The sequence below is a fragment of the Clinocottus analis genome, unplaced genomic scaffold (assembly GCF_023055335.1).
Source record: "Clinocottus analis isolate CAN_PGR_092001 unplaced genomic scaffold, fCliAna1.0.p SCAF_4, whole genome shotgun sequence".
In the NCBI taxonomy this organism is placed as follows: Eukaryota; Metazoa; Chordata; class Actinopteri; order Perciformes; family Cottidae; genus Clinocottus; species Clinocottus analis.
In genome coordinates, this window is record NW_027176153.1 from 18,434,205 (window position 1) to 18,458,768 (window position 24,564).

The window sequence follows — 24,564 nt, forward strand, 5'->3', positions numbered from 1 at the left end:
AAGTAATAATGAAAATGTGCCTTTAATGTTTAGTTCTGTCAACGTTATATTCATTGAGGTTTGTACTGGGGAAGAAATTCACACTTCTAATTAAATCTATAAAGCTTTTTTTTCCTTTATTTCTAGCGAACATCATAACAGATTCACAATTTTTTAAAAATATACATTTTTTTTGTAGCTATAACATTTAAAAAGAAAAAATAATCAACAGGTAAGGTTTTTCTTTTTGAAAATAAAATACAAAAAAAAAAACACAAAGAACTAAAGTGAGATTGTGTGCTGAATCAGAGGAGATACCCGTATCTGAGTTTAAAATACTTTCATCATTTTCCCTGCCTTCAAACAAATACAGTACGTAAAAAAACGAGATGGGAACAGAAGCGTGCAGAACACAGGGGGGTCAAGAGTATTCACAAAGCATCATGTTCCAACGTGTTATTAGCACCATTACTCAGCCATACTGCACTTTTCTTTTTTTTTACTCTTTCCATCATTCAGTTTTTAATGGAAAAACACCATGAGTGTCGAGGCGATGTGGCACAGACCCGTCTGTGTGGGTGGGATTGTCTGTTACGCAGTTTTCATTAGTGTTCTCCCTTTCTCAGAGATAATGTTAAGAACATATTGGAAGGGTATAATGCCTTGACGAACAATCGATTGTTTGAAACGACTCCCGGCGATGAGGATTAAAAAAAAGGCGAAGAGTTGCTCGTACATTCACCTTGCAGGCCGACGTGTAGACATCGGCTCAGAAGCAAGAAAATAAAAAAAAGAGAAATGCATCGCGAAATTGACAGAGATTGCATTAAATCTGTTTAGCATATTTACTGTATATAACATCTGTAATGTAATATATATAGTCAACTTTTGTTCATATATATCTGCACTTCTTCAAATAGCGTTTACTTTCATAACACTGATTGAAAATCGATACCCTGCAGGAAAACACTGTCAGTAAGTAGGTGGGCGGGACAACCATTACAAAAACAGAGTGACCACAGACAAGTGCTTGATTGTCTCACTAAATGTCTTCAGTGTGTCTGTGAGGAGCCGTCCAGAGATCCTCTCAGGGCTGTTCTAAGTAAGGTTGAGGGAAAGAAAGGAAGGGAAAGGAAAGGAAAGAAGGATACAACTAGAGGGCCAGACTCGGATGGACTAGGTTCATATGTTGGGCAGCAGTGTGGACACCCGTAAATTGCGTTTTCTATTGTTTTGTATTCCTTCCCTGCAACCCTACCTTGAGGTCTCTCCATTGTTTGTCTTGGTGGGTGCAACAGAGACAAGGAGGGTGTGTGTGTGCTTGTGTGTGCTTGTGTGTGTGTGTGTGTGTGTGTGTGTGTGTGTGTGTATGTAAATATGCATGTACACGTATGCATTTCCAAGATTCTACTGCCACTTCATTAGCTTGGAGCCATGAGGTAAATCCAGGAGGCTGTCGTCAGTCCCAGTTGAGGGAAGGGTGTCCGGGGCAGACCAGCGCCGCTTGCGAGGACGCGGGCGCTCCGGGGTCAGAGGCTCTACGGCTGGAGCGCGAGGAGGAGGAGGAGCCGGCGCCGCGTGAGGTGGGTGGTGAGGAAGAGGGGGCGGAGGGGGTGGAGGCGGCATCTCCTCCCTGTGCGAGTTGAAGGGTTCTCCCGCGGCCCTGGAGGGCGGGAGTTGCGTGCGATGGGCCCGCGAGCTGGAACGGGGGTGTGTCCGGTGGGTGGGGGGCGGGGCGGGGGCGGGCATGGGGGTCGGGGTCGGGGTGAGAGCCAGGCAGACATCCCCCTCCATGAGCTGGCGGCAGGGCAGGCCGTACAGCTGCGTGGTTCTCTGGGGGCAGCAAGAAGACCAGCCTTGGTCCTGCACAAAGAACGGATACTCCACCAAGACCTTCAGTAACTCCTACACAAAACCACAACAATGTTACACACTCAACCAAGAGGCCTCTCATGCCTTTCACTCATCATCACCACAATCTGACGCTGGTGTGTAATAACATGTGTAGAGAATTAAACGGATGCTTCCACCTGAGAACATCTACAGCCTGAAAGTGTGACTGATTTGCATTAACACTCATCTTGCATGCAGTTTAGTCAATACATTATGTCTCATTATGCTTTAATGCAGATGTCTCTGCCACTCAAGTTGTAAGCTGGAGCGAACACCGAGAGAGAGAGAAAGCTAACCTGAGTGTTGCGGTCCGTGAGGTGGACCTGCAGGTGGCTGAAGCCTTGTGCGCTGCCGGGGGAAATCAGCAGCACAGTGCAGGTGCTGAGGTGGAACTCCGGGGAGGTGTCGGCGCTCCTCAGGAAGTCCTCGGTCCGCAGCTCCTCCACCCGCTTCAACCGCCCGCCGGCCAACTCGATCAGAGAACCCTTGGTGAAGTGAGGTAGGAGCGCGGGGGGAGATGGGTGCAGGGCCGGTGGTGAGGCGTGAAGCTGAGAGGGAGACAGCTCCCTCCCTCGGTCTCTTTCTCTGTCCCGTCGTCTCTCGCGCTCGCCGTCTCTCTCTTGGTCTTTGTCTTGTTGAAGGTGCTTCTCTTTGTCTTTACCTCTGAGTTTCTCTCTGTCTCTTTCTTGGTCTCGGTCGCGGTCTCTTTGCGACCTGTCATGGCTGTTCGGTACACCCAGGGGTGAGTGCGGGGAGTTTCTTAGATTGTGCTGCCTGGGTCCCGGCTCCCTGTGCAGGTTGTACAGAGCCGTTCCTGAGGGGCTGTAGAGCGGGTAGGCCTGGACCTGAGGGCAGGGGTGGCACACCGATCCCAAGGAGTAGTAGATCTGGGCTTCAGCCGGTGTGATGCCAAGGGGGTCCAACAATCCCCCTCTACCTGCCCTGGGGACCGGTCCGAGAGGATGGGGACTGGTGGAGAGGAAGCTGGTCTTAACTATCCCATGCGAATGTCTGTCCTGCAGTGAGGAATGTGGCTCAGGGCCTTCCTGAGCTTGAGAGTCTGGCAAAAATGGCCCTCCGGTGTGGACACGGGATAATAAATCCTCCTGCTGTCTCCGTCCACCGTTGGTATGGGAGCCGTGTGGCCCGATGTCCAGCCGGCTTCTGCTGCTATCGTTCCCGTATTCTCCCGTGAGCAGAGGCCTGGAGGTCGAGGCAGTCCTGCTGCCGGGCCCGTCCAGGCCGTTGGGCCTCTTGCCCAGGTATCTGTGTCTGGCGTCGACAAAGCTCGGATCTTGAGGGTAGAGAGCGTGGTGGCTGAACATCGACGGGGGGAAGAGAGAGGAGCTGTTGTCCCGCCGGCCGCTGTTAATGTAGGACCAGATCTCCCGAGAATCGGCCGGGTAGGGAGTCTTGAAGGAGGAGGCGGTGGAGGAGGAGGAAGATGGGGAAGGGGGTAAGGAGAGGAGCCCTTCCCCTCGAAGCCACCTGGAGTGGTGGGGCAGGGGCGAGGGGAGAGGATCATCTCTCCAGGCGGGAGACCCTGAACCCCTCCTCTCGCCGACCTGCCCCGGGAAAAGGGGGAGAGAGACAGAGGGAGAGTAGCCCAAGTGCCATGGTAGGGGCAGCGGGAGGCTTGGTGCTGGAGCAGGAAGGGGTGGAGGAGTATGGAGGAGATGAGAGTTTGGGTTGATCAGAGCCCGGTCACTGGCCTCCCCTCCTCCTCCTCCTCCTCCTCCGCAGGACCGACTCCGGAGCGGCACAGGGGGTTTAAACTCGTCCAGAGGGATGTGGTGTTCTGCCGATCCTTGCCGAGACTCCCTCTTCTTGGGAGGGAGGCACTCTTTGCCACGGTCGGGGGTGGGATTCATGGGTGGGCTCCAGCGGCGCCGGAGGGGGGGGCCCCTGTGTGTGGGTGTAGGCTAGGTCACATGGGCCTCACGGGAGAACGAGGGCCGCAGACAGAGGGGACGGCTGCTCCACAGCATCCCTGTCGGATCACTGTTGAGTCTGTCGTACTGAAGCGCCACTCACCTAGAAGGATGGATGGGAGAGGACAAGGCAAGAGGGAAGGGGAGGAGGGTGGAGGACAGAAGAAAGAGAGATTCAGTATGAACACAGTGTCTGTCAGGTCCTGGCACCAGAGGGAGTTAAGACGTAGCCGTCAATCTGGTCCGACATGTAACCAAACGTTCAGCGGCATCAGACAGATGGAGAGGAATCAGCCGGTGACTCCCGAAACATAAACTCCTTTGAAAAGGTTAGAAATGCTTTATGATAGCTGCGACTAATTAGTCATTACCTTTTGTGCACTGCGGTGGGACTGAAACTACCCATTTTACTCGTTTCATTCAAACACATTACTCCCACATGCGGACTAAAAATATGTTTTGCAGCCAATGAAGTTCAGAGGCAGTGCACACACACACACACACACACACACACACACACACACACACACACACACACACATGCGCACAGAGCGCTCACAGCAGGAGAGTTTTCATCTCTGACTCTCAGGGGATGATTGGAATATGTAGATATGTTTTTGTACCACTTTCATGAACCACCCCCACGACACCCCCGGGTGTTCTCTGCGTTCTGTACGAGCTTACTACTAGCAGCCTCCCCCCCCCTCCCCCCCTCTCTTTCAGACACGCACACGGACAGCAGCAGACACACAAACACTCCCTCAGGCGGCTGTACTTACTCCCCCAGTGAAAGGCAAAGCTGGTCACCACCCACCCGAAAGCTGACAGAGACACTGTTGATATTACCACCAGTTGTTGTGGATACAGGATATGTGTCTTTGCATATTAATTATGTGTCACAGCAGGGGTGTGTGGCAATGTGTGTGATTGTCTCTGTGTGTGTGTATGCATGTGTAATTTTCTTTTTTTTCTTTTTTTTATCTTCCCGCGAGAAATGTGTGAATGTGTTTATTTGTTTAGGTCTGTGTGCGTGTGTGTTTGTGTTCGAGTCCTCAAATGTGTCAGAGATTTTGCAGTCCTCGTTCATTCAGTGAGAAGTGCGGGGGAGCTCTACTTATTCTTCTCCAAACGTTTTTTTTTGTTTTGTTGAAGTGATGGCGGCCGCGCCGCCAGCCCAGCTGTTCCCTCCACCGCCGCCGCCGCCGCCACAACACCACCACAGCTCCACGCTGCCACTCAGCCCCGCACTCACCCGCAAGTCTGTCTCAACAGCTCCACCAACTCCCTGCCGTCTCACCATCCGCCACACTGTCGCCATGGCAACTGTGTCCACACACACACACACACACACACACACCAGCCGCTCTGTGAGGGAGAGGTTAGATGGGGATACTCCACGGAGAGGCGGGTAAACTGTTGCTCATCAAGCGACTTGGTCCAAAAACAGAATAAGTGTCGGAGTGGAGCAAGCTGTTTGTGCATCTGAGTGGAAAACTGTAAACCGGGTGGTGAGAGGAGAGAGAGGAGAGAAGAGAGATAAGGTAGAGAGAGGAGAAAGAGGAGAGATAGAGAGGAGAAAGAGAGAGAGAAGAGAGATAAGGGAGAGAGAGGAGAAAGAGGAGAGAGAGAGAGGAGAAAGAGAGAGAGGAGAGAGAGAAGGGAAAGAGAGGAGAAAGAGGAGAAAGGGGAGAGAGAGGAGAGAGGAGAGAGGAGAGAGAGGAGAGAGATGAGAGAGAGGAGAGAGGAGGGAGAGGAGAGAGATGAGAGAGAGGAGAGAGGAGAGGAGAGAGAAGAGAGGAGAGAGAGGAGTGAGAGAGGAGTGAGAGGAGAGAGAAGAGAGGAGAGAGGAGAGGAATTAATTGTCCCAGACACTCACATGCTCGTGTGATGGAGTACAACGTGGGAGATATTTATGATGGGCACAGAAAACAAAACTGTGTTGCTGTTATGATGGAAAAAAAAAAAAACACCATGGAGTTCACTTTAATTGATATTTTTTTTCCGGCTCGGCTGCAAGACAGCGCGGCCTTCACGTGGGCTGAAACCGCCCGCTGACCTCTGGGGCTCGTGGAAAATTGTTGCTCTTGAGATGAAATGAACTCAGACGGCATCAACAATCGGCTATCATTCTTCACATAACCATACATATTTATTTATTTTCCTCCGCATCCTTTTAATCCTTTTTTTTTCCATTAATGGATTATGATGATGTTATCAAGCTCTGAATGTTTCAAATCATAAAAAGGATGACGTCAGCCCCGTTTGAAGGGCTACAAAGTAAAGAAAAAAAATATATTAATTATTCAAATTCAATTCAGCTAATTATAAAAAATGAGAATCAGAAACGATACTTCAAAAAAATCCCACGTGTAATAAACATTTTAAAATATTTTAAAAAGAAATTAAAAAACATTTCAGGTGCCGCACAGTATTCAAAAGGTCAGAATCTTTTTTTAAACTTGCTGCACAATAACTTGCCTAGAATGCAGATTTCTTTCAACAACAATCTAGTTTCAGTGTTTGTCCTCAGATGACTCCGACTCCCTCGTCATTTCGACAGCTTGTCAAAAAAAGACCTAATATAAACTTCCTAAAAAAGAAAAGTAGAGGAAAACAAAGAACACAATGCATGTGGAGGAGTTTGCAGAGTCTTCTCACAGAATCTACTCCTACACTTTGCAGACATGCACACGGAGCCGGAGTTTAGCTGCAGCTACAGAGCATATGAATATATAAAATCAGACTGATCTTATAATCAAACACCTTCCTTCCAAGAAAAGACCCATCAAGACTTTGCCATGAAAACATATAGTGGTTGTGATATAAATGCAATACATCTTTATCCTTACTTCCATTTTTTGTTGTTGCTTACAACAGATTGAAAAAAACAAAAGAGTTTGTTATATATTACAAAGTGAAATCACTCACATTCTTGAACTTTCTCTCAAGTAATTGTTGGTTTTGTCATGTCTGTCTGCACCGCTCCACCTCATCCCGCCTTTTCTCTACACGCAGGAACTCTCATATGCGCCATATATATATAATATACTCATGACTACAAACCTAAAATGAAAAAAAGCAGAACTACAGACAATTTTCTCCTATTTGTGCAATCAGACTGAACATCAACTGATTGTTTCGAGGTGCCGTTTGGAAAAACTACAACTAAAAAAAGCATCAAATTACCGCTCTTCTAATCCTGAAAGAGCAGCGTGGGAGTTTTCTGCAGCGGTGGCTGTGATGGGATGCGAGACTGACCTTAGTGCGGGCTGAGCAGACGTCCCAGTCTTGGCAGTCATTCATATTCCAGTCCTCCCAGAGGGTCAACCCACTGCTCGGCTCCTCGCTGCGCTGCTCCTCCACAGCGCTGCCACAAGTTACAACACCCGCAGATATCAGCAGCCTCCAGCTACACGCTGCCTCTGATCTCTGCATGCATGAAATAACACCAGCGAGCCCACCAAACTGAGGGAAAGAACTGAGAGCCTGCTATCCGTCGCTCTGTCTGTGTGTGTGTGTGTGTGTGTGTCTGTGTGTGTGTGTGTGTGTGTGTGTGTGTGTGTGTGTGTGTGTGCAAAGGGCTGAGGAAATGAGTAATATCTAGCAGTGAGAAACATGTCTGCTATGCAGAGCCACACAGGCAGACCAGTTGCTGCTGCCGCCCACTTGCTTTAATCACTGTGCGGGATACAAACATGCGCACACACACACACACACACACACACACACACACACACACACACAAATGTACACATACAAACAGTCAAGGATGCAGCACGTACAGATTATATACTGGGCGGTATATGTGTTGACTATACGCCACCTTTGTACCGTCTGAAGCGTTCCACTCGAGTGTTCACCACCTTCTCAACATGAAAAGTGATTTGTAATCAATTCAATGCATCATGTAATCGTTAATCTATACTTGTGAAGACATGTTGGCAGACAAAAGAGAGGGGAGGGATCTGGGGGGAGGCAGAGAGACAGTTGATGAGAGACAGGGAGGGCCGTGGTAGGAGGCTCATCATCCTACACACACACTCTCAGACTGCTTCTGACTCAAAACCAAACTTCACATCTATCAAGCACGCACGCACACACACACACACACACACACACACACACACACACACACAATAGTTTTTTTTTTTCTGTTTATCTGTAGTTTTCGTCTGAATTTGTGTCCTCTGTTCTCATCAAAGCACTTTGTGACAAACCTATTGTTAAAAGAGCTTTTTATGAATAAATTAGATTTCACTCACATACACACACACACACACACACACACACACACACACACACACACTCACAAGGGCTCATACGCTAACAGGAGCGCTGCAGGAGTGCTCTGAATGATTTGCCTCAGTGATTCAGTCGGTGCAGGTGAAGTGCGTCGGCGCGGCCCTCGTTAGGGCCGGCTCGGTGAGAGCGGTGCAGCGGCTCATTCACAGCAAGAAATCAGAAACCTGTCAGTGTATAGAACCCTACAAAAAAAATGATAAACGGGCACAAGGTTGAAAATGCAAATCCATTACCCCCGTCGGCAAAGAAACAAGGCCAAACCTCAGTTCAGACACGCTTATGTTAATTATCGGTGCAGACATGCAATAAAGGAAAAGAAAAAACGCAAATTGGAGCGCGGGGAGAAATAGGATTTAATGAAGCAATCAAATCATAACCGGTGCTGAATTGTAAGGAGCAATATTTATTTTCTCTACGAGCAATTCAGGCAACCCAACCTTGCAAACACGGAGCAAAGCACAGACTCGGATTCAGCAACGTTTTGTCTAAGTTCTCAGCCTCAATCAAGTGAAAAAGCTCATCAGGTTTGGAAGTGTGTACCTGAAGGACACACTGGAACGTTGTCGCGCGAGGTGACAATTCAGAAAAGTCTCCTCTGACATTTAGGAGGAGATTACTTTTATTTGAAGAGAATGCTGTTTGAAAATGATGTGCGCTGAGGTTGTGTGGGCTCAAGCGCTGTCTGCTCTGGCATTTGCTGTTTCTGTGTGGGTTTGTTACAAGTATCACAATTAAAAGAGTGAAAAGATTTTGCTTTTTTTTCTCCTTTTTATTTGACTTTGTTTTGGATTCAGATTCAATCGTGTGGTGAGATTGTTTGTGATAGTTAAGGCCACTTTGTTTAAAGGGACATTTTTACTGTAAATTTGTCTCAACAAAAGTGAGAACAACTATTGTTATTTTATTAATATATTAGAAAGAAAAATCTCAAAGATAAAAAAAGGAATCAGTTCATAAATGCATTAATTTATTTGCAATAAAAAGAAACAAAAGGCCGAGAATGAAGTTATATATATATATATATATATATATATATATATATATATATATATATATATATATATATATATATATATATATAAAGCTGGTTTACAAGCAGGAAAAAAATGATAGTTTCTGTTACTGTAATTTTTGTTTTAATATTTTAAAACCATAATAACTCATTTAAATGTTGGCAGCATCTAAAATTAAAGTTGCCGCTGTAATTTTTTTATTATTATTTATTTATTCATATTAAACCCATTACTGTTAAGGAGTTGAATTTTCAAATTAAAGTGTCCAACACCCAAACATTCAAGATACCAGATGAAATAAAATGAACTAACATCATTAAAACGCAAGGTTTAGTAAAAAAGAATAACAAAATAAAGCAAATAAAATAAGCAGCCTGTTGTGCTAAATACAACAACTCGACATAAACCACATCAGTGATATATATTTTGACATAACGGTCCAGTCATAGTGGAAAAGGAGAAAATAGAGCAAGAGCCGGGTTCATCAAAGATTGTTTACTACAATATAGCGATATAGAAATGACTGTTGTGTTCTACTTACGCATGCACACTTTGATATTTAACATATTCAACGCACACACAGATCAACACGACCAAAAAAAAATCAACACCAGCAAATACACAGTGGAGTCGCACTGAGCTGTCAATCATCTGTGTGCACCACTGAGACTGTTCCTGTCTCTCTCTCACTTTCTCTCTCACACGCACACACACATGCACACACACACACGCAGGGTCAGGTCGAGACAAGAAAGGTCAGATGAGTCACCCAGCACACCAAAGTGGTGGAAGTATCAAATAGCAGCAAAAGGGGTCAAAGTTCTCTTCAACAGGTCGGACTTGACGTCCTCTAATCAGCAGATGTTATTGAAACATGGGACACGTTTAACCGTCTCAGCTTCTGCTCCTTTTATTGCAATTAAATCCCCCTCCCCCCTCCCTCCCTCTTCCTGGTGCGTATAGCCTCGTATGGGATGTCTGATCACGTTTCAGGCCGAGCCGAGGATCTGTGATGGACGTCTGATGCAGCAGAAATTTGTTGCTGAATGTAACAGATCTGAAAAGAGGAGAGGGGGAGGAGGGTTGCTAGAGGACACAGATAGATGGAAAGATAGATAGAGAGAGAGAGAGAGTTGGAGTGGTGAGGGGAGGAGGGGAGTACTACTAGCCGTGTGTGGTGGCTTACTCCACAAGGAGCAGGGCTAAGCTGATAAAAGGACAGGGTGATACGGGCGATGGCTTATTGGGCAGAAGGCCAGGTCAGCCTGCAGGGCCCTGGCCCGTTCTTCAACAGGATGAGCCAGCAGCTCTGCACGCAGAGAGACAATTTAAGAGTGACTCTTTCGGGAAAATGTGCTCAGTCATGAAAAGCGCTCGCTACACTTTGCCCCGGGTTTTCTTTTTTTTTCCCGACAGGGGATCAAGTGTGTGTGACCCGTCGGTGCGGCAAAAAATAAACATTGGTTTACCGCCGTCCTGCCGTAGACGGAGCGCGCTAAAAACACGGCGAGAAGCGGAGCCGATTGGAGCGGAGAAGTGCGGCGTGAGCGATGCAGACGAGAGGATGACGGCGGTAATGTATTGCTGGGTTAATCCCCGTGAATCCCAACTGGTACGGCCTAAGGAAGGCTTAGTATAGTTCTGGGAGGAAATCCCCCCGTGTAGTGGTACAGGCCATTAGCCCCTTGGGTATAAATAGGGCAGCTACGGCTCCTTAAGCTGGCTTTCACGCAATATCAGTTAAAAATATGACTTGACTAATTACATGCAGGTCAGCCAGTCAGCAGAAGCAAGAAAAAAAAACCTCCTCTGACCAGACTGCTGCAGTGTCTCTTCTGCTACACACACACACACACACACACACACCGCACATGTGAGTGTGCGCGCAGAGGTCAGCCGGGAACAAGCTGAACGGTTAACAGGTATTCTGCAAACCTCGTGGGTGTCATTTACTGAGGCGGGTGCTTGTTGTTGTCATTCATTGACATTTAAGTGTCGACCGACGGGAGTTTCATTTTTGCACTTTTTCCACCCGAGTCTGTCTCTTCTGCGGCGTTTGCACACCAGCGACATCTTCCACCACAAACAGATGACTCGGGTTTCAATTCGTAGGCCTCGAATGTATCACAAAGTTTTAAAAACAAACATCTTTAAGTGTGCCACAGCGATTCTTATGCAACTGCAGTGATGTCACATTGTGCTGACGCACAGTCATGCTTTTGTATTTTCATTCCCGCAGCTCTCGCTGGTTTTGTCTAAATTAGTTTCCCCTACTTTTCGACGCGATGGCTTCGTTTTCACCGACTCGCAGGTGACAGTCCCTCTCCCGCTGTATAGTTTGTGACACATGATTAGCCAAACTCAGAGCCAGTAGTACTCTCGCGCTATGAGATCAGTAGCTTTCAATTGGGGGGAGAGAGGGGGGGGAGAAAAGAGAGGGAGAGAGACTCAGAGCGCGAGACGTCGAGGAAGTCTGACGGGGATTTGAAAAGAGAGAGAACAAGTGTGTGTTTGTGTGTGTGACAGAAGAAGCTGGATTACTTTTCATTCCTAAGATGTTGCTGTTTTTGGCGCTGTCCCCATGGCGACTGACAGTCAAACTGGGTTTTTTTCTCTGTTAGTTCTCTTGTTTAGCAGCAAAATGTCAGCGAGTTGTATGCACGCATACCCGGCGATGACTTCTCCGTCGAGAGAGAGCATGGCCAGGTCTCTCGTCGGGAGCTCAAGTGCCATTCACTTTCAGCGAGACTGTCTAGACTGGCTTCATAGATGCTGTCTGGATTACCTTCATCACTGCCGGCATTCAAGGCAACATTGCTATACACTGCCATTATATCTCCACCAAACCCTCCCACATCAGATCCGCTGCCCGGCCACACACTTGTTTACTCGACACGCGGCTTGTGCTGTTTGTCGTAAGAGAGGGTTCGCTGCAAAGGATATTGAAATAGGATTGAGTGGGTTTGATGTTCTGTGTTTCTTTTTCCGAAATGAAAATAGGGAGAGTCCCCGTTGAGAGAGAACCTTTCGCACGCAGATGTTTAGAAATCTCGGCTCATAATTACCTCCCCTCCCAAAAAAAGAAGTCAAATTAAAGATGTTTTCGCTGAGTGGTTTTCATTTTGAAGCGACGAGAGAAAGCAAGGGCAGGGGAGGTGATAGGCAACTTCCGGACAGCCTCTCAGGACACTATTGATGCCATAGGCTACAGGATGCTATAGGCCACAGGACGTCTCAGATGTTACGCTTTCTGTACACTGATACCAAAACCGATACTGTGGGATTTGTTGCGTTTTGTGTCTGTACGAGGGAGCAGATCTGCTGATCCGCTGGTCAGGCCCGGCTGAAAAACCAACTGTGGGCGTCGAGTGGTGGGCGGCGGGGTTGAAAGGTCGTTGATCCCCGTTGTAGATGAAGTGTAGGAGGAGGAGGAGAACATACCGCTTGATCATACACGAGGTTGAGCGGGTCAGGGCCAGGGAAAAACGATCCGTAAGAAAATACCAAGAGCAAAGGAAAAAACTTTGTTTGCCGACAGATTGCACTCCATACATTTGGAACACACACACACACACACAGAGTCCTCACAAAGTACTTCTCACGTATCTGGGTCTGAACGATGAAATCCCACTTTCTTGCACCTCCCTCTCATGGGACAACCTGCCTCCCTCCCACTGGCAGGTGTGTCTGTCACCTTAAAGAAGTCTGGCACCGTGTCAACTGTATTCAAACGTCTGCCTCTGTTTTGGGGATTATTCGTCACACGCTCCTGGCTCCCTTGGACGAGCTCCCGAGCCAATTCTCATCCCCTTCAAGTGCGAGAGTGCCGATCTGGGAACAGTTGGCATGGAGATCCTTCCCGACTGATGAGCCGTGTGTCGTTGAAAAGATTTGTGCGATAGCGATAGACTGACGATGAGGAGTGGACCTCGTCGTCGTGAAGTCACCCGTCGGTTTGAGGAGTGCCAGTTTGAAGCTTTGAGTTTGCCCTTTAGGCCACCGCCATCTTGGATTTTGGCATATTTAGACGTATACACGCCGTCTTTGGCATTGGTGGCGACCTGTCAATCACCTTGTAGCCCCGCCCTAAAGCGTCCCCTGCTTTATGATCCGTTTGACTCTAAGAGACCATAATGTACTAAAATGAACAGCATGCTGTATTGAAGAAGACTCGAAACTAGAGATTGAGACATAAACTCATGATTACAATGTTTACTGAGGGAAAACATCAAGAGAGAAGTAGAGTCATTTAAATAGACTTCTATACAACCACAGGAGTCGCCCCCCCGGTGGCTATAGAGAGAATGCAGGTTTAATGCACATCCGCAATGGCTTCACTTTCTAAGAAGCTGAGGCTGCCGCCTGTAATACTATCGAGTTGCTGTTCTGTTTTCTAAATAGCAGATTTCTCACAGACCTCTATACAACCAGACTTCTATACAACCAGCAGGGCTTAATGCACATTCGCAATGCCTTCACTTTCTGGCAATACCATCGAGTTGCTATTCTGTTTTCTGAATATTTACTCCAAGTTAATTGTGGATCTGGAGCCATGTACGCCTCTGTTGACACACAGCAGCTATATTACACATTGCTGGATTTGTCAGCTTTCACCTTTGTAATTCAAACATTGTGTGAGCGGCACTTCTTATATATATTAATTAAATTAAGTACAGTACGAGCTTGTGTTCGGGCAGCACAAGTTTCTAGAAATGTTGCCGAACTTGACTCTCGAGAAGAAGACATATAGTGTTGGTGTGGCCGTATTCTGTAGGTGTGACTTTGAGTGACAGCGGGCGGGATTATCCATCACACATCCTGCAGTGACCCGGAGAGCGAGAAGAGGAAGAGGGTGATAACGAATGTGATGAATAATAAAAGGTAACTCGAGGTCACGAAGCCTCAAATAGGTTTGAAGGGGCGGAAGACGGGAATTTTCTCAGCGAAAAACATCAATCATACGGCCCTAAAAACCTGTGCACAAATCCATGTGTAGTCTTTGCGTGAATGTACACTTCACTCTCGAAGTTTTCCCTCTCTGTCTCTTTCACTTTCAGCCCCCCCCCCTCCACCCACCCACTCTCTGTCTTTCCCTTTCACTCAACTGGCTGTTTGAGAGCACACACTCAACGTGGGTGAGAGTGCTGGAGTATATGACTGTCGACACAAGGTGCAGTGTGTGTGTGTGTCTGTCTGTCTGTGTGGTGCTGTAGGTGGAGAGGCACAGCAGGGCGTAAAGGAGCGCTGTGATAATGACAGGCCATGCATTATATAACATGCAGATTGCATAAGAAGGAGATTATTTTAGGTCCAGATATTGAGGACATAGAACTTATATATTTTTTTTTGTTCACGTGGGCGTGTACAACACTACGCGCACCTCTAAGTGCAAGGATGTGTGTTTGTGTGAAAATGTTCTGAAATGTGCTCTTTTTTTGGGTGTCTTTCGAGGAGTGTGTGGGTGTAAGTAAACTAAGTGTATTATGTGTTTGTAAGATGGGGGCATGAATGTTTTCAGATTTCTTTCATAGCTATCTGCATATCAAAACAAGTATGTGGGAATGTTGGCACATTTGTGTACAGTGTGCATAAGGGTGTCTTTATTGCGAGCTCCCACTCATTATCACTTTTAGACTTCACAGAGATCTACTTTAAAGGGGATGATTCTCCTTGTCGGGCGCAAACCTTGCAACTTGCAGATTTCACGTTTTTTTGTGTTTGAATCTATTTTATTTTTTTAAAACTCTACGGGCTGAACAAGTTTTCTATCTATCAGGCACAAGTAGGAGGAGGGCAGTGTGCCGCTTTCATCACAAGTGTCACGTTTGATTTGAGAACACCGTCATCACCGGGATAAACTAGTCTGTGGTTACGTACGCGCGATACCTCTGTGCCGCGTCACAGAGTCTCCTGCTTTTTTCCTGCTTTTTTATTTGGGCTTTTTTGCTGAAAGAAATAGGCGCTACGTGCCGAATCTGGAGATGAACCGGCAGCAGCCTTTCAGTACAGGACTGGTCCAACAGCTCTGCAGACTGGGTGAAAGGATTCAGTCAGCTTTCTGTTTCTTCAAAGATGCAAACTATTTTTTAATGTAATCAGTGGTGAACACAGGTGAAAACAACAGTAAATATGTGTAAATAATCATTTTTTTCCTTCCCCTGCTACATTTTCTTTATGGCTAAGCAATACACGCACACGTTAAAACAAGAGCATTTTGCTTTTAAATCAAAATTAATCAGATTACATGTATATATTACGAGGCAGGCGACTACTCCCTAAACATATGTGGGTCTTAACCTCATTATCTTTCTTCTTATGTAGACCCAATAAACACATCTGTTTCTTCAGATGTGTCCTCACATTGCCAAAGGAGTGAAAAGAGTCATTTTGTAATACCGTCACCGCGAAGGAAAAACAAACCAAAAAACGCACTGATATACATTTCGGGGTCACATTGTCACGAGGTTACGGTCCTGTAGGATGTGTTGTGTGGAGTCACAGAAGTGAGGCAGATAGTCTCCGTGTGCCTTCTCTGTGCGCTCGCTCCATGCATGAGTGTGCCCCTGTAAAAATAGACCTCTTAAAGGGCCAGCAGCCACTCAACCTTCTCCCACAAGCCTGTTCTGCTCTTCAGGGTGACAGTACTCTAAGAAACATGGGATGGGAGAACACGCCGTATTTCTCATTCAGCCCACAGAGACGACGAGTTGTATTTCTGTTTCCCACGAGATGTTGGAAGAAATACCCACGTTCAGATTCTCTGTATCACCACCATTCATGAGGGCACTTTTCTGGTACAATCCAGGCGCCATGAAACAAAAGCTCCAGGGTTAACTCATCATAGTAAGTTACTATGTTAAAATACATTAAAGATCTGTGTGTTCAAGCCACCTGACGACTGCCAGAGCTCCACCTCGGCACAAATCCTCACCATTACGCCGCTGGAGTTCCTTGTAGAGATTGCTCTTTTGCATATGAGTCACACTTTGCAATGGTGCACTCAAAAGGAGCGTTTTTTTTCTTTCTTCTTTTCTTTTCAAGCAATCTCTCTAAGTGACATAGGACTTCCTGTACGCTGCCGCAGATCTTCCCTCGTAATTGTCATAAGTGAATTAAGTCAGCGGGGACAAATGTTGTGCGTCTCGAGTGAAAGACATCTATAGCCGGGGAACTCTTTGAACCTGTGAAGCGTTCCTATAGGCAGCATATGGGGTATCGCTGCAGCAGAAGGACAGCGGCTGCCGGAGCAGAAATAGACATACAGAAATCATAATCGTGTGCACCGGCGTAGTGTTTCTCCTGCGAGAATGGAGCGAAATGAGGAGTCTGTAATAGAACCAGGAACATAGCACTCCCCGGCAGAGGGATCGCAGGAAAGAAAAACAGACGCATTTAGTCTTTTGATCATGTGGTGTGAAGTTGTGATTACAAATTTCAAAGTACATGTCCGGACATGTATTTTGTACACTGGCTGAAGTTGCAGTCCATGACAGATGCCCGATGCACACCTGCACAACACTTCCCCCCCCAAACATCTGCACCTCCTTTTTTCTCTCTCCTCCTCCTCCTCCTTCATTTCCCACCTCTTTCCAACCACCCTCTCCCCCCACACCTCCACCCGACTGCTCGACTAACCCCACCCTCACCAATCTGTTCTTCCCAGTTTCTGCGGGCTCCTCCAGGGCCCCTGGCTATCTCTGGACCAGGGCTATTTAAGCCCACTGCTCTAATTCTGAAAGTCCTGATCTGCCGTCATGCTGAGTGATGAACCTCCACCCCTTTCTCTCTCTCTCTCTCTCTCTCTCTCTCTCTCTCTCTCTCTCTCTCTCTCTCTCTCTCTCTCTCTCTCTCTCTGTCTGTCTTCGTCTTCCTCACACACTCCTTGACTGTGGATCTGTCACACTCTCCCTCTTGTTCACACTTTCTCTGTTATGCCCTTCCACACACGCACAAACACTCCCACACACAGGTGCCCATTTACATGAGGGTATACACTCTCATTCACACACGCACCACACACACACACACACACACACACACACACGCACACACATGCACGCACACACACAAACACACTGTAATTAACCCAGCTGACTCTGAAGATGACCTGATGACAGACACTCCTGCACCTGTTTCCTCAGAGCATTTAAACGCACATAGTTTATCCCTTCATTCAAAGTTGGCAACACACCTGCGCTCCCTCTCTCTCTACCACACACACCCGCACACAGACGCACGTACACACACACACACACACACACACACACACAGAGGAGGAAGCGGTGTGGTCACATACCTCGCCGGGTGCCTTCGCGTAGCAGGTAGCAGAGAGTTTACTCATTGGACCAGTAAGCAGCAGGCACGTAGAAATATCCAGTTTTGAGACTGCGAGCCTCTTCTTCCTCTCTACTGCTCAGCCTCCCCTTCCTTCATCCTATTCCTGCCTCTCTCCTCCTTCTCACTCTCTAAACGCCTCTTTGCTCTCTCTCCCTCTCTCTCCCTGCGAGTGTGCTCTCTCTTTCTCTCTCTCCAGCTCGCTTGATCTCTCCAACCCCCTCCCTCCCTCCCTCCCTCCCTCCCTCCCTCCTTTCCTTCCTCCCTCCTCTCCTCTCTCGCCGGCGCTCTAACTGACACACACACCTTCTATCTCACCCCTTACAACTTCAATCTACATTCATCCCTCTGAGTAAGTCCCTCTGACACACGGTGACACTTGATAACTTTTTTCCTTTCCCCTGCCTAATATGCTCCCTCCCTCCTCCCCCCCCCCCCCCCCCACCCTTCCTCTCTCTGGGAGTGTATAATTAGACAGAGCTCAGTGGTAATACAGTCAGGCTCATTGTAGGAGCCTTAGCATTGCTGCTCATGTTTGGCTGATAGCCCAGCGGCTTCACTCATTAACCTCCCTGGAGCTGCAAAGCGGGCCGGCCCACGGGCGCGTGCTATTCGCTGCAACACCTCAGCCTCTTAGCCCGTCGGCCAATCGCAGCCCACGTGCATGGGATAGGGGTGGGTGTGGGATGGGGGTGGGGAGGGGGAAGGTGTCCCGGGCCGGAGCTCGAGGTGTCGTAGGTGAGGGAGCTAAACATAATCACTAGGCATTGACATGCTGCAGGTGAAGCGTGCAGCACCAGCTGCTCATAACTTGACACATTGAGGATGTCATGAGGAGTCACTTCTCTTTTAGCTTTAATCCCTTGGTCATGATCTGCGTGCAGCGGCATCATGTGCTTTTCTTTCGAGCGTGAAACCACACAAGACCACTCACACATTTTTCATTGTGAAACCACTGTGAGGTATATGGGAATGTCCTGTGTGTGTGTGTGTGTGTGTGTGTGTGTGTGTGGCAATAAGTCATATGCTCTCTTCACTGTACCGCCTCAGTTTCCATCACCAATGACCTGGCATTACCTTTCTCATGGATTACTTTATGTTCATGTTATGTTTATGAATGATATCCAGTCTTGTCTGATGTATCACAGATATCACTGTTTGAACAGCCCCCACCTGGGCGAGTCCCTTTTACAATGGTTTAGCCTTCGTCACCACGGGCAAAAAAAACATTTGACTTATGTCCAGGAGCCGGAGGTGTCAGGGCAGGACGAACACGAGTAACTTGCATGAGATCTCAATACAAAATCAAAAGGGAGTTTGAATCTATGACTTCTCTCCTGGATTGAGCAATTACATCCCCTTTTTTTTATGTCTTACTATCATATTTGTTCTGTTTCCTTTTTGCTGTGGCAATTGTAACATGTGCATGGAAAATATATAAATACTTAATCTTAAAATGTGGCTTCTTTAAAGGCACATGAAGCAGCTGCCCAGAAGCTCATACAAGTCTTTACTATTTTATGTATTTCTACTTAAAAATCATGAATTTAGGTTAACTGTTTAAACAGCTTTGATGTAATACATATGCCTCTATACGACCTATATAAGTAAACGAGACCAGCAGCAAGAAGATTGTCTTTTTTCTCTATTGAGTCAGACTGTCGGAGCTTGCTGGTATTCTAAATGAAGCACTACCACTTTTGTCCACAGGGGTCGCCAAAGTTAACACAATGAGAACTCCTTGCAGTAGCTTTAACATGCTGTTGACCATAAATCAACATCAAGTGTGGATACTGAAGCCTTTCAGAATGACACTCACCCAAATGTGGTGATGGCATGAAGGCGGCTCTAAAACAATATAAAATACTTTTTGATTATTTATTTTTTTACAAAAAGTCAAAGTGATGAGATTTGGCATTGTTATCAATGCTATAATGTACAATAAATACAAAAACAATCCAATAATATTTGTTAAAGACAAAGATTGATGGATAGATATTCATGTGTCAAAGTCATCATTGCAGCTCTATAAATGCCTCATAGATCATATTCTCTTTTAATCAGCCTTTTAATAGTCATAGTTGTTACGGTCTATTTGAACTTTAGAGTTTGAGTCAATTGATATACTTTTTTTATGCTTCAGGAGATTAGTTTGTTGTTCCGTCAGCCGAACATTTTTCAGGAAACATAAATGTATATGAATATCTTGTAAGGTTATTTCAACAAAGGTCATCACTGATTTCTTGTCAAGCAAACATTATCTCTCTGAAAGTTTCGGTTTGACTGGAGCCCAGGAGCAGGAGGGAGATTGTGATCAAACAACCAGAAAGAGTGGGAGGGTGTGACTACAGCACTAATCAAGAGATCACATGGTGTGTGTGTGTGTGTGTGTGTGCGCGCGTGTGTGTGTTTTGCTCTTGTGATCATTAGGCACTGTGCAGGCTGAACGTCTTGGTATCATTTCCTCTCTCCTTCTCTCTCTCCTTTTCTCACTTCTGCATTCACACTACAACATCCTATAAACACCGATGTAAATAGAACTGGGAAAAAAACACATTACTCCGCTCGCTAAGTAAAAAAAACAACAACTTTTTAACGACCAAAAGTTGGAGTCAGTGAGGCGGCAACAGAGAAGCAGAGTCTGGCCCACTTCTGGCGGACGACCACAGGACCTCGGTAAAGACAATATGCATTGATCACACCTGACGTTCATCAGCTCAAAACATCCTTTCGCGTGTCAAGGGAGTCACATTTAGTCGTGAAACTGTTGGAAATAAAAGGCTGGGAAAATACTTAAAATAGAGAAAGCTACACTCACAAAAGCACCTATTCCCAGCAGCCATGTTGACATGTCACAGCAGGGTAAAAGTAGATGTAATTGATGAATTAATTATGGTCCTGTGCTATTTAATATGGCACAGTCATCCCAGCGTTAGAGCCAACATGCGCCCACCGAAATGGAACAGGGCCATAATCATTTTTATTAATTACACCTGCGTGTTCGCCCCGAGGCCGCGAAAAGGGCGCACAGTCACGTAAGAGCGCCTCTCAGAGTGTTTGGTACCAGAACAACGGGTCCTGCTCGTTCTGTCGCCTCCTGACCGGCTGGTTGGGAGACACAACAGAGTCAGATGACGTTACATTTGCGCGCGGAACATAATCAGGTTATCTAGCGAGCCGAGGTAACGGCCAAGTTACATCGTGCGAGACGAGCGATGTCGTTTATGAGTTTTAAAACTGTCGTTCATGGCTCATTTCAAACAGGATCAAAAACTAAACTTGATTGTGTACCCATAAGGACATTTTGGTCTGTCTTTTTTATTTGAATTTACTTGTCAAAAGACTCCTCTTTTAAACCCTTTCTACAAAGAGACGTTTACATAGAACCTCATAGCAATGAAGGCCATTCTGCATTTAAGCAGCACACAAAGATGTAAGGAAAACAAACTGAAGGAACATTATTATTATATGAAGCAACAGCTCATCTCTATTTAAAAAGGAATCAGAGAAACAGCAAATTTCACATTCCTTTGACAGAAAAGGAGCTGATATGCACTTTAGTTGCTGATCTCACTGAGTATGGAACCTACAGGATATTTTGGGGGGATTTAAAATGCATGCAATACCATGCTTCTTTTTTTTTTAACCAAATAAGGCCCCATGGAAGCCACTGGAGGAGGGAGGGGGTTCTCTCTATGACAAATTACTCAACAAATACACAACGAAGTCCATCTATCAGCTTGAGCAATGGAAACACACAATGCCAGCAGAATGTATGAATGAAGTAAATACACAGAAACAAATCAGTGACACTGGTGGTGTCAGTGTCAATGAGTGTGTGTGTGTGTGTGTGTGGATAGCGTGACGCGAAAGCGACCAATGGAGGACTTGCACCAACGTAAACAGGAAGAGCGCGGATGTCAAGCCACCGATCGGGGGCTGACACACTCAAACACACACCGCCTAAGCTCATAATACACAGAGGAGGACGTCAGGGACTCTCAAGGTGAACCGTGACCCCGTTGACACTTAAATCGAGAGCCTGGTGAAAATAAAGCACCTCGCCGTGTCACGGTCTCAGATTCTACGGTGGCCCGCAGAGCTCAGGAGCCCGTGAAGGCCGAGAGAGGACTCTGATCCTTCGAGAGAGAGAGAGAGAAAGAGGTCTGTCTGTGTGGATGTACCTCGAGCCGTGAAGATGGAAAATCTTTGTCTGTAATGTGTGTGTGTGGATTAATGGAACAACACAAACTGCAAAAGACAGCCAACCACATGGCAGCGAGACACAAACCCGTGATTCCTGCCTCGACACACACACACACACACACAAAGCAGTGACGAGGCCACAGTTTCACAATTATTTGCGTATGTGCCTTGTGTGTGTGTGTGTGTGTGTGTGTGTGTGTGTGTGTGTGTGTGTGTGTGTGTGTGTGAAAGTGACTCACCCCGTGTCAGTTACTCCTCTCCTAAAGTGTCCTTTCCTTTTTTACTTCACACCTCTACAGTTTGCTATTTTTGGGCTCTTTTAGCAGAACTAGTAGTATCCCGCACACACACACTCACACACACACACTCCCTCAAACACACGCGCACACTACAACATGCAGAGTCCACTGGGAGTGTTTTGGAAGAGCGAGAGAGAGAGAGAGAGAGAGAGAGAGAGACGTGCATCTTTCATGGTGCACTGGTACAATAGCTGATTCGGTGGAGCAGACAGAAATATCCAGGGTTACTCGCAAAGTGAAAAATATCGTATTGCATAAGATGGTGAAAGGACCTGACCACGTAAATGCAACAGTAGCTCTCTCCCACAAAGGCACACACACACACACACACACACACACACACACACACACACACACACACGCACAGTGATGTCCTAATAGTGTCCTGCAGGCAGGCAAGCAAAGGCGGGCCAGGGTAGAGAAACTGGAGCTGAGGCAGAGTGCTGACTCAGGGAACAACCAGAGAGAGAGAGAGAGAGAGAGAGTGTGTGTGTGTGTGTGTGTGTATGTGTGTGTGAGAGAGAGAGAGAGAGAGAGAGAGAGAGAGAGAGAGAGAGAGAGAGAGAGAGAGAGAGAGAGGACATTGTGCTACACAGAGGCCTCCTGACTTGCGTGTACAAACCCGAATGTCCCGACCACCACGCTGAGCCTTGTTAGTTGTTTTACTCGCCACTTTGAGGTCAAGGCCGAAGACAAAGTCTTACTTGTAAGCATTTCATTGAGAAAAAGGAGAAGTGGAAAAGAAGAAGTCTCTCTTTCTGTACTCTTTGTTGTAGTCTTTCACTCCTCGGTTTCTCTTCCGAGTAAATGCCTCGTCAGCGCTGTCAGAGGACCAGAGGCCTGGTTGAGAGTACATTTTGAATTGGGAAAGTATTTCCAACAACTGTCAATTGTAAAAAGAAAAAAAGGAAAAAAAAGGGCTTTGAAATATCAATAATTAGGAAAATAAAATGGTTTATTTTATTTTGGACCAACAGTCCAAAACAAAGTTGACTTTCATAAATTACAAAACGCTGGAGAAACAGAAACCTTTTCAAAAACTTGGTTTAGCATTCTCGGGTACATTGCTAGTTTGTGTTCATATGACCGCTGTTGTCTGCGAGCAATATTTCCACGTTCTCAACATCCAGCGATCACTTTGAGGCGAAGCGCGTGTTCTCTATTGAAATGACACCAGCTTTAACAAACTGGAACCGTCCTGACATGTCCTGGCAGCCTCTGACCTGCGGACATCAGTGCGTCCCTGTATTAAAGTGTGTGTGCATGACCATGAGGTGTGTAATACGATGTATATGTGCTCTAAACACAAGAGCAGCAAGTCAGCAACATCCAGGTGGTTTTGGTTTACCCTCAGAATCCTCCCCCATCCCTCTCTCTCTCTCTCTCTCTCTCTCTCTCTCTCTCTCCCTCTGTACTGTACCGGTCCCCTTGTTGTCTCCCTCTGTCTTTCCTGCTTCATTATTTGTCCTTTCTCACCGGCTAAAAATACATGCTGCCCTGTCACTATAACAGATCACCTCAGAGGAAATTTGCAGTGGACAGTGTTTGATACAGCAGCAGCGCCACCCACACCACACACACCCTCTACTCTCTCTCTCTCTCACACACACTGAAAACACACAATGCCATCACCCTTGGATCACAATGGTGTCAGATATAGAAAGTGTGTTTGCGTGCGTGTGGGACAAACAGGTGCAGCAGCCTCGTGAGGGTCGACCACGTCTGCGCAATAGTCACAGAGGGAGAGAGAGAGAGAGAGAGATATACTATCTCACTTACACACACGGACGCGTTGGCACCTGCGCTGTGCCGTTCCAAAATAACAGGAAGATATTGTGTGAGAGAGAGAAGTGATGCAGACAAAGAAAATATGTGCGAGCCAATGTCCACAAGGCTTTCGCGTGAAAATCCTTCTCTCTTTTTTTTTTCCTTTTTCTTCTTCTTTTCCTGCAGGAGAGGGAAAGAGAAAGAGAGAGAGAGAGAGAGAGAGAGAGAGAGAGAGAGAGAGTGCGAAAAAAAAAGAGCGGGGTTGATGGGCCACTCGTAAGCAAAATGAAATAAACAACAACTTCTCACTCCTGCTTTCACACTTGATGTGCAACTCGAGCGAGCGCGCAGGAGACGGCGTGAGGTGTCACTGTTTAGTGCTCGGGAGAATTCTCCTCCGTGTCTCCTGTTCCCATGGTAACTGAGCAGCGACCTGCGATGACCTCCCCCCCACCACCACCCCTCTCCGAGGTGAAGCCGTCATTTAGCAGAGGCCAGTGGGCGAACGTTATTGCATTCATCCGTTCTTGCGGGTCACCCCGCTGAGGTCGATACTCAGCCTCCTGGGACAGGAAGTAGTTTTCTGTCTTTTCCCCAGCCCTCCATCTTTGTGTGTGTGCACATGTGTGTGTGTTTGTGTGTGTAGAAGCATGCGCCAGAGCCCTGCTACCTGTGTTGCAACAGGCCCTGTTGTCTCATTATCAGAGTGACATTTGTGCGGTCCTGTGGAGCCATCTGGATGCGTCCCACACACATGTGAGAGAAACCAGCCTGGGTTTGGATCTGACTCACATCAAACAGCCTCTCTGCCCACACACACATACACACACACACACACAC

General features: G+C 46.8%; 1 protein-coding gene across 2 annotated transcripts; it reads right to left on the reverse strand.

The window, feature by feature from the left end:
- Positions 1-120: 120 nt before the first annotated feature.
- Positions 121-17,603, reverse strand: zmp:0000000926 (ataxin-1). Of its 2 annotated transcripts, none has more exons than XM_068596818.1 (3): positions 17,415-17,603; positions 2,169-3,906; positions 121-1,884 (listed from the first exon to the last, which is right to left on the reverse strand). In XM_068596818.1, exons 2-3 carry the CDS (start codon positions 3,741-3,743, stop codon positions 1,387-1,389), a joined length of 2,073 nt encoding a protein of 690 aa, XP_068452919.1. In that variant the 5' UTR covers positions 3,744-3,906; positions 17,415-17,603; the 3' UTR covers positions 121-1,386. The 2 variants fall into 2 exon arrangements, with proteins under 2 accessions (XP_068452919.1, XP_068452920.1); XM_068596819.1 differs by lacking the exon at positions 17,415-17,603 and adding an exon at positions 7,062-7,162.
- Between the last annotated feature and the right edge of the window lie 6,961 nt (positions 17,604-24,564).